This window comes from Thalassophryne amazonica, chromosome 13 (assembly GCF_902500255.1).
Source record: "Thalassophryne amazonica chromosome 13, fThaAma1.1, whole genome shotgun sequence".
NCBI lineage: Eukaryota > Metazoa > Chordata > Actinopteri > Batrachoidiformes > Batrachoididae > Thalassophryne > Thalassophryne amazonica.
This window is the reverse complement of record NC_047115.1, coordinates 10551181-10570224: the sequence shown is the minus strand read 5'-3', so window position 1 is coordinate 10570224 and position 19044 is coordinate 10551181. Positions and strand designations below refer to the sequence as shown.

At 37.3% G+C, this 19044-nt stretch overlaps 1 protein-coding gene and 1 long non-coding RNA gene across 4 annotated transcripts; both read right to left on the bottom strand.

The window, feature by feature from the left end:
* Window positions 1–96: 96 nt before the first annotated feature.
* On the bottom strand, window positions 97–18110 carry supt3h (SPT3 homolog, SAGA and STAGA complex component). 3 transcript variants are annotated; one of them, XM_034185386.1, is made up of 12 exons: window positions 18075–18110; window positions 13608–13705; window positions 10240–10324; window positions 8148–8234; window positions 7979–8075; window positions 4629–4771; window positions 1523–1598; window positions 1322–1434; window positions 1141–1245; window positions 935–1063; window positions 489–578; window positions 97–415 (listed from the first exon to the last, which is right to left on the bottom strand). In XM_034185386.1, the coding sequence occupies exons 2-12, from the start codon at window positions 13697–13699 to the stop codon at window positions 374–376; spliced, it is 1059 nt and encodes a 352-aa protein (XP_034041277.1). In that variant the 5' UTR covers window positions 13700–13705; window positions 18075–18110; the 3' UTR covers window positions 97–373. The 3 variants fall into 3 exon arrangements, with proteins under 3 accessions (XP_034041277.1, XP_034041279.1, XP_034041280.1); XM_034185388.1 differs by lacking the exon at window positions 18075–18110 and adding an exon at window positions 17897–18019 and having other exon boundaries at window positions 13608–13704; XM_034185389.1 differs by lacking the exons at window positions 13608–13705; window positions 18075–18110 and adding an exon at window positions 10365–10406 and having other exon boundaries at window positions 111–415; window positions 10240–10333.
* LOC117523773 lies at window positions 11301–11480 on the bottom strand. The gene is made up of 2 exons (XR_004564615.1): window positions 11409–11480; window positions 11301–11365 (listed from the first exon to the last, which is right to left on the bottom strand). It is a non-coding gene; the product is annotated as an uncharacterized LOC117523773 (long non-coding RNA).
* Window positions 18111–19044: the final 934 nt, after the last annotated feature.

The following is a 19044-nucleotide window of genomic DNA, read 5'->3' as shown; positions in this document are numbered from 1 at the left end:
ACAAACCAAGAGGAATTCCACATATACAGAACATTTTTTTTAAACATTTACATGAACCTTTTGTCTGCTATTTGATGGAATAGATTGTGGAAACTGTCAAAATGAACAGGTTCACAAAAATGATCTAAGACTTGAGTTGTAAATATGGTAATTTATATTAAAAAGCTTTGTGTGAGTTGGTTATAAAAAAAAAAAACGTAAGAGGAGGAATAAGGCTGAACTTTCCGCTGAAGATAGAAACTGAGTGGGTTTACATTTTGTGACGACTCAAAAACTAAACTCAGTTTCTAGTACTTTTCTGAACATCTTGTAATTTTTGTGGAAGGAGATCCAGAACTGGCTGGTTTCTACGCTGTGACAGTGTGCCGTATTCTCAGCAGGCAAGGAAGCTCATCCCGCTCTTCCAGTACGCACTCTGAGGGACAGAAAGACAGGATTTTAGAGGTGTAGGCGTGCAGAGTTCTGCAGTGTAGAGTACTCGTACTTACTGTGTGTCTGTAGTTGTATCGTCTGATGGCCTCTCGGATGTGGCACGGCTGGATGGCTCCGCTGGGCGGCTCTGCTGCAGCCGGACAGCTCTGAAACAAACAAGACTGCCTCAATCGCTGGAAATGCCACAAAATTAGTTTAGACTTCTGGTTCTTTCATGCAGTGTTTGCACTCGTTCCTGCAGGGAGTGACAGCGAACGAGTCAACACTAATCAGGAAAATACAAAATGCAGCAGAACCAAATTTACGTCTTTAGCATCTGAACAATAATGCCTCGAAAGTGTTGAAATGGGGGCAAAACGTGTCTGTCCTCGCGTGCTGCATGAAGGATTTTTTTTTAAATGTGCAAAACACTACAAACTTTTTACTCTGGACAAGGACATGAAAGCCTGGTTGTCATGGTGTCTCAGTCATAATCCCATTGGTGGGGAAAAATAAAATGAACCTTTTTCCGTTTCCTTTGTCTCGCTCTGCTGTCCAGGCTGCCGTTGCCTTGTAAGACAGGTTTAGAAGCATGGGAGGAGCACGGAGTAGAGGGGGGCGTGGCCTCAGGAGAATCTGGATCTTTCTTTACCTGAGGATGATGAAGAAGGGATATTCTGACATTCACTGATTTACCTGTGTGTATTTGTGACCCGTGTGTGTGTGTACCTCAGCGTGTGTGCTGTAGTGGATGTAGCTGGCAGAGATCACATGACTGATGGGGCCGGCCTTTGATGTCATTTCCTGTTTTACCAGCAGAGACAAATCCACAATCTGCACAAAGAAAATGACAAAAATAGATTTTATAATGTTGAAAAAGTCACCAGGAGCACTCAAACTGACATGATACCTGAGCAACAGTCTCATAGGCCAGGTAGGATAGGATCTCCATGGCGATGGTGTTTGGTTTCAGCTCCAGGCTGCTGCAGTCCAGCCAGTCCCGAAACTTTGAAGCTTTTTTAGCTGCATGCAGGTTTACAGAAAAAAAAGCAACAACTCAACAACCGCACAAACTACGAGACTGATGGAACATTTTTGGAGATCAACTCACCGAAGCTGAGTTGTCGGCTTTCACAGAACTCGGAGTACTGAGCCTGGTCCATCGCTCGGGTGTGACGCTCCAAACGCTGAAAACACACACACATTTTTTATATCAGTCATTGCTAACAGGGTGTCAGCATAATGTGCCATGTTAACTTTCCAAAAAGTCATTCGCTTCAGCTTCACATTCACGGATCGGCATTCCAAAAACTCACACTCTATAACCCTAACAAACTGCCATGTGACCATCACGATTTCCCATAAACATTATCTAGCACCTTCTCTGATGAAGTCACACATCAGATGATTATTTCATCTGATCAGATGATTATAGTGTGGGGTCAAGCGGGATGCATTGGCATGACGAATTGTGCAGCAGCGGATCAAAATTGTGCAAGCGTCAAGGTGCCTTTAGAGACGTAAAAAGTAAGTCCCTCCGGCTGCTCCCTTGTTTTTCACTCAGCAAATCCAAGGTGGATCTGCATCTGCGTGTCAAGCTGCCTTTAGAGACGTTGAATTGACCAAAATATTTACTGTAGTCGAAAGGACTTCTCCGAGAGTGTTTCAAACCACTATGAAACACTAATTACACTGAACAAAAATATAAAAGCAACACTTTTGTTTTTGCTCCCATTTTTCATGAGCTGAACTCAAAGACATAAAACATTTTCTATATACACAAAAGACCTCTTTCTCTCAAATATTGTTCATGAATCTGTTAGTGAGCACTTCTCCTTTGTCCAGATAATCCATCCCACCTCACAGGTGTGGCATATCAAGATGCTGATTGGACAGCATGATTACTGCACAGGTGTGCCTCAGGCTGGCCACAACAAAACCTACAGGTTAGTTTGATAAGATTACTAACCGCAAGAGCCGGAACCAATTTTGGCTTCCCTCATCCAAACTGACCTGATTTTAAAGCTAGAACCCCAAACAGACCCAGTAATGCAGAGATTATGCATGACATTAAAAAGAAAGATACTGCTTCACAACCCACTTCAGTTATGCAGAAAAGTTAAATTAATTAAACTTATTTTCTATGATTCATCAATTACACTTAGTCCAGAACTATAGTAAGACTTGGGATCAGCGTAACACTGATTTAAACATTTTAGTTGTTAACATATAATATTATTTATTATACAATTTTTAAATTTATTATATATTTCTCATTATTGATATTATATTACTGTTATTATTATTATTATTATACGATGACCCCCCCTCCCCAACCCCCCATGGTGGACTGGACACCTGCATGGACTCTCATCAATTGCTGTTGTGTTATGTTTATGTGTATTGTAACCCTTTTTGATAGAATAGCCTAAGCAGTGGGTCACCCCTTTGAGTCTGATCTGCTTGAGGTTTCTTCCTCAATATCATCAGAGGAAGTTTTTCCTTAGCCCTGTCGCCTGTGTGCTTGCTCTCTAGGGGTTGGTAAGGTTAGACCTTACTTGTGTGAAGTGCCTTGAGGCAGCTTTGTTGTGATTTGATGCAATATAAACTAAATAAATTGAAAAAATAAATTGATCATTATTATTATACGTAGTAGTATGACAAATGTCTTCAAAAGTGGACCTTCTTATTACAACACCCTCTTTCTGTCTGGATGCGCCCCTAGTTTGCAGTCTCTGAGCAGGAACAATGAAGAATTTGTGTATTTATGTGGAAAGCGCAACCTAATTGAGAGGTAAGAAGGTTTTATGAGCACATTTTACATTATGTCGCCCTCAGAAAGAGATTTTAGGCTTTATTTGTGGGGGAGGGGGGATGTTTGTTAATGCATTGTGGGTCTGCAGATGTGTTTTTAGTTTAACCATAGTGAGGACACTCACAGAGACACTCAGAGCAGACTTTGAAAGAAAAAAAAGTTTAAAAATATATATGTAAAACTCTCAGCGAGCAAAGAGCAAACAAAAACAGAGACGTTATTCTAAACATCTTTATGTTTTGAACACAGTAAATTTTCTATGTTGTGTCCAGCCTTGATTTTCTGTCAGAAGGGCATAGCGCAAAACCTGCCTCTTCACAGTCCAACTGATGGAAAGCCATCGTAGTGACAGCTGTCACCATGTGCTTCCCAGCATCCCTCGCACAAGTTGAGGGAAGCCCCGCTTGATCCATGACGTCGCTATGATAGACTGTATGGGTCGCTGCCGAAAGTAGCTCACGGCCATCTGTTAGAATTTTACCCCTTCAAGAGAACTATTTATTAATTTTTTTCTAGACGTGAATTTTGATCATCCTGGTAATGTCATATTATTAATTCCCTATTTAAAGACTAATAAATAAAATTATAGTGGTCCCAAAGGAAATTATTTTCATGACTTGAAACTAAAAAAAAAAAAAAGAAATTCTGTACAGCTTTAAAATGGCCTGTTTTCATGTCCTCATTTAACCATCAATAGTTAAACAAATTTTTCAAATTTTCACCTTGGATTCAGAAATATGAAAATGATCTGACAAACACAAAATTTTCAATTAGAGATACAAATCTTATAACGGAATTTAGTTATAGAAGAAACTATGACTCGTCGCCCCCCCACCCCACAAGGAGAATGTGACGTGATCTGAGACCCTTTGGAATGTGAGAGCCAAATGAGGATTTATGAAGCATTTTGCTGCCCCGAGCCAAGAACAGATTCTCCTTTATGACACCTTAAAAAACTAATAATAATATTGGCATCTAGTGGGTTCAGAAAAAAATAGCAATTACTTCACTAAATCACAGCCTCTGGGTGACTTGAATATATAAAGACCTAAAATTATGCACATCATGTGGCCAATATTTCTCATCATTGGAGTCGTACGACATTTCAGCGCCGCTGCAGCGATGTCGACATGGAGGCAGCTGTTTGTCCTTTTTTCTCACATCAGTGGAATCAGGAGTACGTTTGAAATATTAGACTTTTTCAGGGAGTTCGAGTCTGCCTTGAAATGCAAAAAGCTTGAGTTATCATCATGTTTTGTTTTTGTTTTTGGGGTGTGGGGGACAACCTGTTTTGTAAAGCAGTGATAGCATAACAGAATAACAAGCGTTAGCAAATAATAGAGAAGATTTTTATTGTTCTGAAAACAGGATAATCACTCATTAACATGACATGACCTCTGACCTCCATCCGCTCCTGCTTGACAGGGTCTACTTCTTGTCTGTCAGACAATGACAGAAGCTCCCCAGTCTGATCCATCCACACTAGGAAGTCCTGGGCCAATCGCTGCTTCCGCTGGTTACCGATGGCAACACCCCCCCACCTGTCTACAAATAAATTAAACAATGCGTTAATCAAATATTCAAATTTGTTTAAGGATTTGCAATATAAGAAGGCCAAAATTGTAAGAACACAGTAAAATAAAAAATAAATCATTAAATAAATTAAAATTGTACACTCTGTTTAATGTTGAAGGAGCAAAAAAAACAGTCGACACTGTTGAAAACGTTCATGCCAATCAGCAACCAGATATCATAAATGTGCTCAACCTCACACTGAAGAAATGCTGGGGGAAGAAACAAAGAAATCTCAAATCTAGACCTGGTTCCAGAGGAACCCGGACCACAGTCACACAGATTCAAGGCTGGGTAGGATTACTTTGAAAGAATACATGTGGATTACATGTATGTACAGTAGTGTTCAGAATAATAGTAGTGCTATGTGACTAAAAAGATTAATCCAGGTTTTGAGTATATTTCTTATTGTTACATGGGAAACAAGATACCAGTAGATTCAGTAGATTCTCACAAATCCAACAAGACCAAGCATTCATGATATGCACACTCTTAACGCTATGAAATTGGGCTATTAGTAAAAAAAAAAAGTAGAAAAGGGGGTGTTCACAATAATAGTAGTGTGGCATTCAGTCAGTGAGTTCGTCAATTTTGTGGAACAAACAGGTGTGAATCAGGTGTCGCCTATTTAAGGATGAAGCCAGCACCTGTTGAACATGCTTTTCTCTTTGAAAGCCTGAGGAAAACGGGACACTCAAGACACTGTTCAGAAGAACAGCGTAGTTTGATTAAAAAGTTGATTGGAGAGGGGAAAACATATATGCAGGTGCAAAAAATCATAGGCTGTTCATCTACAATGATCTCCAATGCTTTAAAACGGACAAAAAACCAAAGACGTGTGGAAGAAAATGGAAAACAACCATCACAATGGATAGAAGAATAACCAGAATGGCAAAGGCTCACCCATTGATCAGCTCCAGGATGATCAAAGACAATCTGGAGTTACCTGTAAGTGCTGTGACAGTTAGAAGACGCCTGTGTGAAGCTAATTTATTTGCAAGAATCCCCCACAAAGTCCCTCTGTTAAATAAAAGACGTGCAGAAGAGGTTACAATTTGCCAAAGAACACATCAACTGGCCTAAAGAGAAATGGAGGAATATTTTGTGGACTGATGAGAGTAAAATTATTCTTTTTGGGTCCAAGGGCCGCAGACAGTTTGTGAGATGACCCCCAAACTCTGAATTCTAGCCACAGTTCACAGTGAAGACAGTGAAGCATGGTGGTGCAAGCATCATGATATGGGCATGTTTCTCCTACTATGGTGTTGGGCCTATATATCACATACCAGGTATCATGGATCAGTTTGGATATGTCAAAATACTTGAAGAGGTCATGTTGCCTTATGCTGAAGAGGACATGGGTGTTTCAACAAGACAATGACCCCAAGCACACTAGTAAACCAGCAAAATCTTGGTTCCAAACCAACAAAATTAATGTTTTGGAGTGGCCTGCCCAATCCCCGGATGTAAATCCAATTGAGAACTTGTGGGGTGGCATCAAAAAAGCTGTTTCTGAAGCAAAACCAAGAAATGTGAATGAACTGTGGAATGTTGTTAAAGAATCTTGGAGTGGAATGACAGCTGAAAGGTGCCACAAGTTGGCTGAATCCATGCCGTGCAGATGTGAAGAAATCATGAAAAACTGTGGTTCCACAACTAAATACTAGTTTAGTGATTCACAGGATTGCTAAAAAAGCAGTTTGAACATAATAGTTTTGAGTTTGTAGCGTCAACAGTAGATGCTACTATTATTGTGAACATCCCCTTTTCTACTTTTTTTTACTAATAGTCCAATTTCATAGCCTTAAGAGTGTGCATATCATGAATGCTTGGTCTTGTTGGATTTATGAGAATCTACTGAATCTACTGGTACCTTGTTTCCCATGTAACAATAAGAAATATACTCAAAACCTGGATTAATCTTTTTAGTCACATAGCATGACTATTATTCTGAACACTACTGTATGTACATACATTTGGATTACATTTCAAAGTAATCCTACCCAACCTTGCACAGATTCAAGTCTCTGGAGGCAGGAACATTTCTTTTTTGGCTTTGTGCTGGTTCGTCACATTTTACTCCCCAGGGGGGCAATAAACAAATCACCTACTGAGATACGTTTAACAAGAAGTAAGGAGCCTTTATTGTCATTGTACATACAATGAAGTCTGTCCTCTGCATTTAACCATCCTAATTACAGTTGCACACAATCCAACCACTAGGAGCAGTGAGCTGCCACAGTCCGGCACCCAGGGACCAACTCCAGATACAGAGACTCTGCCTTGGTCAGGGACAGAGAAAGGAGCAGACCCTAAATAAACAGGTCTTTTAAAACCCACGCAGACAACATGCAAACTCCACACAGAAGGGCAGGAAGCAATCCCACAACCTTCTTGCCGTGAGGCATTAGTGCTAACCACTAATCCACCATGCTGCCCAAGAGACAGGAAGTGGGGCGTTGGGAAACGTTTATGTCCACAAAGCTGGAGAAAGTCACGGGTTCTGGTGAAATCTGGCTCCAGCTGGATTAGTTACAGACCAGGACTTTTCCTCCACACCCCATAAAAACACATTAAATTTAGGCTGAAGTCTCCCATGTGCCTTCTGGCAAACTGCAGCTGAAAGCTCGTCTTTGTGCTGCTCCACCGTGAAGCTGACAACTTAAGTTGCCTTCTGCACCGCTTCTCCAGTCACACCCACACAAGCCCTGTCATGGGGCTTTTGGAAGCTTCCCTCACCCATTTGCTCTTGACAATATGAGACGTTGACAGGTTCTCAGATTGATCCCCTGATGTGTCTGAATAATAATGGGCTGTAAAGTATTTGCTTTTGTTTGTTCATAAGAGAAAACATTTGACTTGTCAACGTCGACATAATGCAATTATTGAAAGGCTGACTAACATTTTGATGACTGTATTTTCCAGAGTATAAGTTGCACCTGTTAAAAATACCTCTTGAAGAGGAACGTACTTTATTTATTGATTATTTGGCTTTATAAACAGTCATTACAGTTATTCTTAGTAATAATAAATGTCTGATATATTGGTATATAAGTTGTATATGAGTATAAGTTGCACAGCCTCCTGAACTAGAAAAAAAAGGAGCCTAATACTCCAGGAAATATGGTAATTTATCATTTGAGTGATCGTTGCACAACACTTCACTGGTTTAGTGTTTACCTGTTTCCTGCAGCGCGTCTTCATCCTCCAGATTTTTCAGGAGTTTTGATTTATAATCTCTGAACTGGAGATATTTCAGTAACCTTGACAGCTTCCTCTGCGCAAACAAACACAAAGAGACTTACTGCTGCGAATTTAAGGGGTTTTCTTCATTTCTGTTTGTTTTTACCTTGTCCCTCCTCATCAGGAACAGGATGTCCTCAGCTGAAATGACCCTTGACCCACGCAGAACCGCCCCCTCACAGGCCTGGTGCAGCTAATCAACCAATCACATCACAGTAGTTATGACGTCAGTAATTTTAATTACTGATGTCACAACAAACGTTATGCTAAAATAACTCTTACGTTTGCATGAAAACTTTGTCAGCAAAGCAAAGACACATGAAGAAAGAGACAAAGATAAAAATCACATTCATGCTTAAACATTAAAGTGAAGTTTCTGTGATTTTAAGAGGAAACATTTGCACAGTCCAAAATAAAAAAAATGTTAAATCTAAACAGTCCACAGCAAAAATGTCAAGACCAGAATGAGTAAAATACTAACGAAATAAAGGCGATAACTCATAATCATCCAGGCTACTGATTTCATCTTTTAAATTCAAGAGCACAAAGGAATCAAACTGAAATAACTTCAAACAAATAATTTCCCACCAATGTTATTTCAAAGGCACCAATTAGTAACTGAATGGCACAAATTAGTAACTGATGGGCAAGAATTAGTAACTGAAAGATACAAATTAGTAAGTGAAGGGCACAAGTTAGCAGAGGTGGGATGAAGTCACCATCAAGTCACTCTCAAGTCATGAATTAGCAAGTCCCAAGTCAAGTCTCAAGTCATTAATGACCACCAATTGTTTGCAAGCTGACTTGAGACTTGACTTGGGACTTGCAGATTGACTTGAGAATGACTTGACAGTGACTTTGTCCCACTGCTGCAAATTAGTAGCTGAAAGGTACAAATTGGTAAGTGAAGGGCAAAAATTAGTAACTGAAAGGTGGAAATTATCAACTAAAGGCCTCAAATTCTAACTGAAAGGTGCAAATTCGTAACTGAAGGGCATGAATTAGTCAATAAGGAACACAAATTAGTAAATAAAGACCACACTTTTAATCACAAAAGCACTATTTGCTCACTTGAGAATGAATGTGAAATGTAAAAACCAGAACTAAGTATTCAAGAGCACACATTACATATTCCAGAAAAAAATATTAACTTGAGAGCATAAATTCTTTGAGAGTACAAAATACAAATTTTCATGACCAGAACTATGACCACAAGTAAATTAACAGTAATGGTAAAGGGACTGCATTTATATAGCTCTTTTCCAACTCAGAAGCTCAGAGCGCTTTACAATCATGCCTCACATTCACACAGCCACACTCGCATACCAATGTCAGGGTGCCTCCATGCAAGGTGCTCACTACACACTGAAAGCAACTAGGGGATTAAGGAGTTTGCCCAAGGGCCCTTTCCAGCGGTTTTCCGGTTTGCTGGGTTTTGAACTGAGGATCCTCTGGTCTGAAGCCCAATGCTTAACCACTAGACCATCACCTCCGCCAGAACAAAGTATTTATTTGAGATGTAATAATTAAACAGCACAAATGACTAATTACACAGCACAAACTATGACAACACAAATTACTGAATCAAAAACATCATATAAAAGCAAAAATTATAATTCAAGCTTGAAAACTACTTAATGATGTGCACAAACTATTTATTCATAACCAGAAATGCAATGAAATGAAATGCAAGCACAAAGTACTTATTTGAGATTTAGTAATTCAACAGCACAAATTAATAAATGGACAACACAAAGTATTGGAGAATACAAAGTATTCAAATTATACAAAATAATTTGACAGAAGATTGTATTTTATTCATAACCAGAAATGCAATGAAATGAAATGCAAGCACAAAGTACTTATTTGAGATTTAGTAATTCAACAGCACAAATTAATAAATGGACAACACAAAGTATTGGAGAATACAAAGTATTCAAATTATACAAAATAATTTGACAGAAGATTGTATTTTCTCCAGTGATACCTTCTGACCACTACTGTGTTATTTTATATATATATATATATATATATATATATATATATATATATATATATATATATATATATATATATATACATACATACAGTATAATATATACAGTAAATGTCAAAAGTACCCTGAAGTGAATTATCTTGTTATTTCCTGTTATGACATCATATCCATGTAGGTTTGCGCATGAACAATAGTACATTACCATCATCATGAGCTGTGTGTGTACGATGTCCTCCACCAGAGCAGCCGTCTCGTGCAGAGGCCTGCGAGCGTCTCCCAGAGCGAACCTAACAAACACAACTCATCAGAATCAAACTCAGCCAGAACCAAGACACTGTTCATCACCTCCTCCCAAAACAACACACACAATGTGTTTTGGTCTTCTGACAGGTGGACAAGGGCGGGGCCTTCAAGGGTTGGAATTAACTCTTTGACATCTCCGGATAATTAAAAGGGTGACAAAAGCCAATAAACAGCCGAACAATAGAAACAAAGTCAGCAAAACATTCCTGGATGAACAAACTTTTATCTGTTTGGGGGTAAATGAGCCGTATGTGTGAATCTGAGTGCTAATAAATAAGTTTTTTTTGTTTTCAGGGCTTGGCTGAAATGGATCGTTTTATCTTCACACTGGTCTCTCGCTCATTTTCTCTCTCACTCACTTTGAATGCAAATTGTGGTTTTGACCAAACTGTGGTCAGGAGCCACTTCCACGACGGCAAACCAACCTAAAGCCACATCCTGAATGTACGTCCTCCGGCGTGGCATTGCATACACACATACACACACACACACACCGCCCCTTTATCCTTCACCGTAATTGGCTGCTAGCTGTAGTCAGTCACAGAGGTTTTGGGGCTGTGGACCAGGTGGCCTCAGGTTTGAAGGTGGGACTCAGGCCAAGTACTGCTTTAAGGTTTTGGGGTTTAATGTTTGGGTTTAGCCACTCTGACCACCTGCACCACCTCTGCTGTCCACACGCACATCACATGGTGAGTAGCCCAAAAGACACACACACACACACACACACACACACATACACACACAGCAGGTTTCATCCCAAAAATCTGCAAAAACCTTATTTGTAACAAATCAGCTCAAAAACATACTTCCTGTGTGTCTTTCACTTTTTAAATATATTTAAACTATAAAAAATATTTACCATTATTTTCAGGTTTATCAATATTATTAAATATTAAAACTGTGCTAATATTCTCCTTGTAAATATGTTTAAATGCACGTTTCATAAAATTGATTTGGTCGTTTTCTCACTTTTGTTTATGAATCAATTTTCTAGGCTCTTGGAGGATGAAAGATAAAAATTTTATCTTGTCAATTTATTTATTTATTTTTCATCTTTTTCATATTTACACGCAGAGTAAATAGGTTTTCATGTTTCTTTTGCTTGTAAAAATAATTTTGGCAACACATTTCTATTAATCTAAGACACTCTCAGACAAAAAAAAAGATGCATATAAACAAGCGGTCTGGTAAAACCGCATTTCTTTTAATATTCTGACCACTCATTATTAATAATTTATGTTCTTTAATAACCACATTTAGACATGTTCTCAAATTAGGCAAAGACAAAAATGTTGAAACATATAATTAAAAAAGAATGTCGGGCCACATTTTGTGACAAACAGTAATGAATAAAAAAATGTCAATATATACTTTTTACTGTTAATTTCTCATAAATCTGTCCATCTGTGGACAACACAACATCTGTACAATAAGGTGATAAATGCAATTTATATGATCATGTGCAATTTTGACAGTTGTGCAATGTTTGTTTTTTTTCTCTTCTTTCTGTCTATTTATTATAATATGTTGCCTTAAAAAAAAAAATTATTGTGGCATACGCAGCACCACGAAGCCCAAGTACATTGTATCATAACTTGAAGTTCCTGGTGATTCTTAATGAAATTTGGTCAAGAGGTGCTCTTCCATCAATAAAGAAATAAATCAGGAATAAAACATGACCTGCTCCAGTGAACCAAAACATAAATAAATAAATAAACACAGTAATTAAGGATGCAACAACAACAAAAAAAGTAAAACCCAAAAACCATAATATTTTGCATGTGAGGTCTGTAACATTACGTCATGTTCAGATGTTTGTTTTAATGTGATTACACAAAAATGCAAAATAAAAACTTTGTGCAGAATATCCAGGAAGGTAAAAACTGTAGATCCTCAAACCAGGTGTTGAACATTTCAAGTGATGCTATTCCATCTTCTTTTGGTTTTTATAAGTCTTTTGTTCTAGACCTGTACGTAAAACCTGACAGGAGTATTTTGTGGTTTGAACCATACCATAATCGTGAAATCCCAATTCGAGGAGTTCAAGGCATTTTATTTACACCACACACTAAAATATACACAAAATTTTAAAAGAAGAAATGTAAAAAATATACATAGCTAGGATGTAAGGCTGAACAGAAATAACTTAGAAGCTAAGCTAGCTGGAGAGCCAAGAACTGGTTATAAAACAAGGTCACATAAGACATAGGTATAAACAAACAAAAAAACAAAAAAAATAAATAAATAAACAAAAAATAAATAAACGTGCATTAGCCAACAAATGAAACAAAAACAGACCTATATAATTATGATGAAAAAAAAATCTAATATAAAGACAGAATTTTGTTTTTAATTGAATATTTAAATTTACCAAGATTAAAAGATTTAAATTCTTCATCAATATTGTTCTATATAGTAGCCTCTTTGAATCAAATATTGAATTTCCCATAGCTTGTATGTGCTGAGGGTAGTGAGTAAGATGATCTTAATGCCAGTCTAGTGTTGCATTTGTGCTCTGATGAAACTGAAGTAAAATGTTGCCAAAAGAGGAGGGAAGTAGAATTGATCTAAACTTATATACAATTGAGATTAAAAAAATACCATAAAAATTCAGACTCTTGAAAATAAGAGATGTATATATTCATTAAAAGAAAGTGATCATTCTAATGGCGCTTTTTGTAATACACAAAAAGGAGTTTTGAAATTGTTTCATAAGTATTCACCCAAACTATTGCACAATATGTTAAATAAGTGTAACATAAAGCTGTATAAGTATTTTTCAAGTAACAAAGTGATGAAGCTTAGATAAAATCCCAATGCCCCCAGAGATTTTTTTTTTTTTTTTTTTTTTGCATAACTGGTAAATGTGTTCTTTCCACTTAACACGATGATTTATAACCACTCCAAGATATCTGATGCTATTTTGTTGTTTTATTGGCTTATAGTTAATATTTACATCAATGGCTGTCATCGGTCTCTTTTGAGGTGGATGGAAAATAACAAAATTTGTTTTATCGATATTTAACCATGAGGGAGTTGGACTGTTACACCCCTCGAGATGCTTCATAGTTTGGGGTTGTGGGCTGTTTTGACTTTTGTGTTGTTATTGTGTCATTAAAATCTATTTTAACCGTTTGTTTAATGTGACTGTATTGTGTCAGCAAACCGGTTGCCATGGCATCAAACAGTCTGTTCAGCAACAGCGGGCCGACGTTGTACTGGGGTGAGTTTTCCTGCACTAAGTCATAGACTGAGAAAGTGTCTTACATCATGCTCTGAAGCTCCGGGATGAAGCTGGTCCTGGAACCAGCACGGTCTTTAGAACTGGAGGAGGCGGAGCTTGCCATAGGGCTACTCATACCAACCTGATGAAAAAAATATACAGTAATATTAGACTTGTAGACTCGCAAATCAGTCAACACCATCAAACTCCTGAAATAAATAGTCAGACTCAATGGGTCTGAATCAGTCAGACTCCCAAATCCTTCAAGCACAATGAGTCCAAATCCATCAGACTGCCAAGTCTGTCAGCCATCAACCTCACGGAATCTCGAGCCCATCAGAGTCAACAACTGTCTGCTTAAGGTTGTGCACACACACAGAATGAGCACACTGTCACCTGTGTGTAGGTGTTGGTAAGGTTAGACTTTACTTGTGTGAAGCACCTTGCGGCAGCTTTGTTGTGATTTGGCGCTATATAAATGAAATAAATTAAAATGAAATTGAACAAGCCCCGAGCCGGTCAGACTTGCTGGGTCCCGAACTCATGTGAAATCTTTCTTTCTTTCAACATTTCCACGACTATAAAAAAAACACCCTGTTACCTTGTGAACGGGTGTTTTACTCCTACTGGTGTTTTACTCCTACTGGTACCTCACAGCAACCAACATCTGTAAGCTGACTCAACTGTAAACTGATCATTGTGTTTTGGAATAATCATGTATCCATCTTGATAGTTCTGTGATCAGAGCTGGCTATGAATGTGATTACTACCAGCAGTCTGTCCAAATATTGACCTAATGGTGATTACACTAATATGACATGCTCTCTCTCTCTCTCTCTCTCTCTCTCTTTGTGTATATATATGTGTGTGTGTGTGTGTGCATGTGTGTCACTTGAACAGCTAGTAATTTAAATTCCATGCCGTACTTTTATTGTTTATAATTACATGAACAAAACACAATGATCTGAAACTAATTTGGCCTGTCACAATCTACCTGCAGTACTTTCACAGCTCAACAGGTGGACGCAGCCAAACTCTGGAAACAACAGGGATAAATCAAACCATAAATATTGTAGAAAGGTTTTCTTCCACTTTTCATATGGCTGAGTGTCAGCAGCTATGTCATGCATAACTCACAGCCTTGAGGAGCAAAATTAATTTGAGATATGTTCTACTGATTTGGAAGAGAAGCACAGCAGGTTTTAGAGCAAAACAAAACCTTTCCAAGCTGTGCACAACACAGTTTCAAATCCCGTCATTTTCAGAGGTCAGTATTGTTTCCACTTTATTGAAGATGTATGATGGCATTTTAGGGCCACATGGAGGTTTTTTTTTTTTTTTTTAAGACTTTGAGAATAAAGTCATAATGTTACGAGAAAAAAAGCCTTAATTTTATGAGGAAAAAAACTTGTAATATTATGAGAGTAAAGTCAAAATATTATGAGAAAAAACTTGTAATATTACAAGAAAAAAAAATTGTAAATTACGAGAATAAAGTCAAAATATTACAAGAATAAAGTCAAAATATTACGAGAATAAAGTCATAATTTTATGAGAAAAAACTCGTAATATTACGAGAATAAAGTTGTATTTTTACGAGAAGCGATAACTCTGCAGACTGCCGGTTCCAACCATCTCCTCTTCCATGAAAGATGCGATTTCGGCATCTACTAATCACCGGAACTACAGGCGAAGTCCGTGTGGTTCCTCCTCCAGAATAGACATATTTTCTTGCATATTCTTTTCAAAGTTCTGATACTAATGATGTGGTGCAGATGGGCCAAAAGATGAAGTATTTCCTTATTTGTAAAACCTATACTGAAGTACAACTTAACGAAGCCCTCCACAGATCTCATTTTGAGATGCAGTTTTCTGTCATAAAATTACGTCTATTCTCGTAAAATTACAAGTTTATTCTCATATTACAAGTTTATTCTTGTAGTATTATGACTTTATTCTCATAATATTATGACTTTATTCTTATAAAATTAAGACTTTATTCTCATAATATTATGACTTTATTCTCATAATATTATGAGTTTTTCTCCTAAAATTAAGACTTTATTCTCACAATATTAGGACTTTATTCTTGTAATATTACAACTTTTTTCTCATAAATTAAGACTTTATTCTCGTAATATTATGACTTTATTCTTGTAATATTACAACTTTTTTCTCATAAATTAAGACTTTATTCTCGTAATATTACAGGTTTTTTCTCATAAAATTAGGACTTTATTCTCATATTATGACTTTATTTGCGTAATATTACGAGTTTTTCTCCTTAAATTAAGACCTTATTCTCGCAATATTAGGTTTTTATTCTTGTAATATTACCACTTTTTTGAATGAATGAATGAATGAATGAATGAAAACTGTTTATTTCGAACATTTGATACAACAACAATTACAAGATAGATCAGTAAAGACAACAACAAAAAAGTTCCTACTGTGTACCCAACATGTCCGAAAAGGGGTAGGGTAAAGCATCAGCTTATTTATCCCTACCCCTTCTTCCCCACAACCAGTAATACCCTTTGCCACATATACACATAGATTCCTACACACCTAAACCGATATCAATATATATATATATATATATATATATATCAATATATATATATATATATATATATATATATATATATATATATATACGCACATATACGCACACATATATATGTATATATACATACACATATATATATATATACACATATACACACATATATACACAAACATAAACATACACCTACACATACCTACGTACATACAAAATACTATATATTTACAAGCCGAAGCAAAAAACAAAAACACCCTAACCCTCATTACCCTTCCTCCTCCCTATACCTAGAAAAAAACATATTTTTGTACCGCTGTTTGAACTGGTTCATGCTTGGACATTGCTTGAGCCCCACTCCCAATCTGTTCCACATCCTCACCCCACAGACAGAAATACAGAAACCTTTTAATGTTGTTCGTGCCCACTGATGCTTTAAATTAAATTTCCCCCTCAGACTGCAATCCCCTGATCTGTTAAAAAACATATTTTTAATATTTGCTGGAAGTAAATTGTTTATTGCTTTATACACGATTTGTACTGTTTGAAAATGAACCAAGTCTGTGAATTTTAAGAATTTGGATTGTAAAAATAGTGGATTTGTATGATCTCTATAGCCAGTATTATGAATAATTCTTATAGCTCTTTTCTGCATTACTGATAGTGATTGTGTTGTACCTTTATAAGTATTACCCCATACCTCTGCACAGTACTGTAAATATGGTAAAACCAGTGAGCAGTAAAGAATGCGGAGTGAGTTGTGGTCCAGAATATGTTTCGCTTTGTTTAGAACTGAAATGCTTCTTGACAGTTTACTTTGTATATGTTTTATATGAGTCTTCCAGTTTATCTTATCATCTATTATCACCCCCAGAAACTTATTTTCATGTACCCTTTCAATATCTACCCCCTCGACTTGTAACTGAACCTGTATGTCTGTATTACAATAGCCAAATAACATGTATTTTGTTTTACTTAAGTTTAATGATAATTTGTTTCTGTCAAACCATATTTTCAATTTTCCCATTTCTATACTGATCCTCCTCAGTAACTCCTGCAAATCCCCCCTGAACAAAAAATGCTTGTGTCATCTGCAAATAATACTAATTTTAATATTTTGGAAACATTGACAATATCATTTATATAAATTAGAAACAGTTTTGGACCCAATACTGACCCCTGTGGGACGCCACAAGCATTGTCCAAGCATGATGATGTATATTCCCCCAACTTCACAAACTTTCTGTTACTTAAGTAGCTTCTCACCCAGTGCAACACCAACCCCCTAATCCCATACTGTTCAAGTTTACTGATTAATATGTCATGATTGATTGTATCAAAAGCCTTTTTAAGGTCTATAAATATTCTAACTGAATGTAATTTGTGGTCTATGGCGTTTGTAATCTCAACTGATTCTATTAATGCAAGTTGATGTTTTTCTCATAAATGAACTTTATTCTCGTAATATTATGACTTTATTCTCGTAATATTCCGAGTTTTTTTCCTCATAAACTTACGACTTTATTCTCTAAGTCTTTAAAAAAAAAAAACTCAATGTGGCCCTAAAACGCCGTCGTAAATACGTGATTTCGAATCGTTGAATTTATTTCTTCTTCGTGTTTTTTTTTTTCATTGATGTTCTCTGTGTTAGCATGCTGGTGTTAGCATGGTGCTGCTTTGTGGACCCCGAGCGTTTGATGTTCTGTTTAAATGACTCCTGCATTCCAGTTTTGCTGGTGTTATAGTGGCTAAATGACTGAATCTGTAACTAGTCTAACTTCCTCCGGCAGTAAATCTGAATAATAATACACGGCAGCTGCCTCCTATTCAAACACTGCGGTCAACAAAACACAAAGCAGACGACAGAAAAAGAAAAGACTTAAACAAGGAGCGGAAGATCAACACGGAGCCAAAATAAAAGAAAAAGCCCAAAGAAATTTGAATTTCTCACCACAGTCGCTCAGAAAAAAAAAAAAAAGGTTCTTCTTCTGTCAAGCTCATTGGCGGTTTGCAAACCGACACGGTGCATTACCGCCACCAACTGTTTGTATGTGGAACATAAAGAAAAGGCGAGATAAGGGAGGGGAGGAAGAAAACGAAAAAATAAGTGGGGGAATTGCACTGTACTACGTTCTGTTGAATAAACCTCTTCCCTTTAAATATGTGATGCCTCCAAGCAGGTGATGTGAGTGTAGAAAAAGAACGTAATCTCTGAAGTGTTGAACTGGTCTGTCCCAGCGCTCTGACTTCGTTTAATAGAATTCTTCTTTGTCTGTTATATGTTTGGCACTCCGGTAACACATGCTCCACAGTCTTCCTTCTGCCGTGTCTCAAACACTGACTGGTTTCATGTTTTCCAGTGATGCCAGTCTGATTTAAACCTGTGTCACCTGTTTGTAGTCGTGTGATTACTTCTTCTTCCCTTGGACTCCATCTCCCCTGTCTCCTTGATACAACCTCTCCCTGAATTTTTATGTAAAAACCGACCCTTAGATGACCTGTCCCATAGCATGTTGCCGTGCTTTGTTCATTTGTGTCTTGACTGGTCTGACTTTAGATTTACTAAGTGGAATGTTGATCTGTACATCTGATTGCCACCTGATCTACAACTTCATTACCCTCAATTCCACAATGAGATGGAACCCACATCAGTCATACTGAAATATTGTGTTGTTGTAGTTTAAATACGCTTTGAAGAATCAGGTCTGGCCTGTAAACAGATTTTCCATTTGAAATGCTGAGTTATGCTGCCATTGAATCTGACAGCCCAGTCATGTTTTTTTTTTGGGGGGGGGGGGGGGGGGGGGGGGGGCGTCACAATAAGCGCCCTATTTTTGTGACACGTTTTTTTTTTTTATTTTGCTATTTATGATCCTCCCTTTCTCCTAAGTCTAACCATAACCATAGCGCAAGTGTCTACC

Coding starts and splice junctions, on each gene's coding strand:
- supt3h (XM_034185386.1), bottom strand. CDS start 13,699: ATGAGTAGCCCTATGGCAAGCTCCGCCTCCTCCAGTTCTAAAGACCGT. Junction 4,772..7,978: donor AGACGCGCTGCAGGAAACAG/GTAAACACTAAA, acceptor ATTTATTTGTAG/ACAGGTGGGGGGGTGTTGCC. Junction 1,435..1,522: donor AAGCCGACAACTCAGCTTCG/GTGAGTTGATCT, acceptor ACCTGCATGCAG/CTAAAAAAGCTTCAAAGTTT.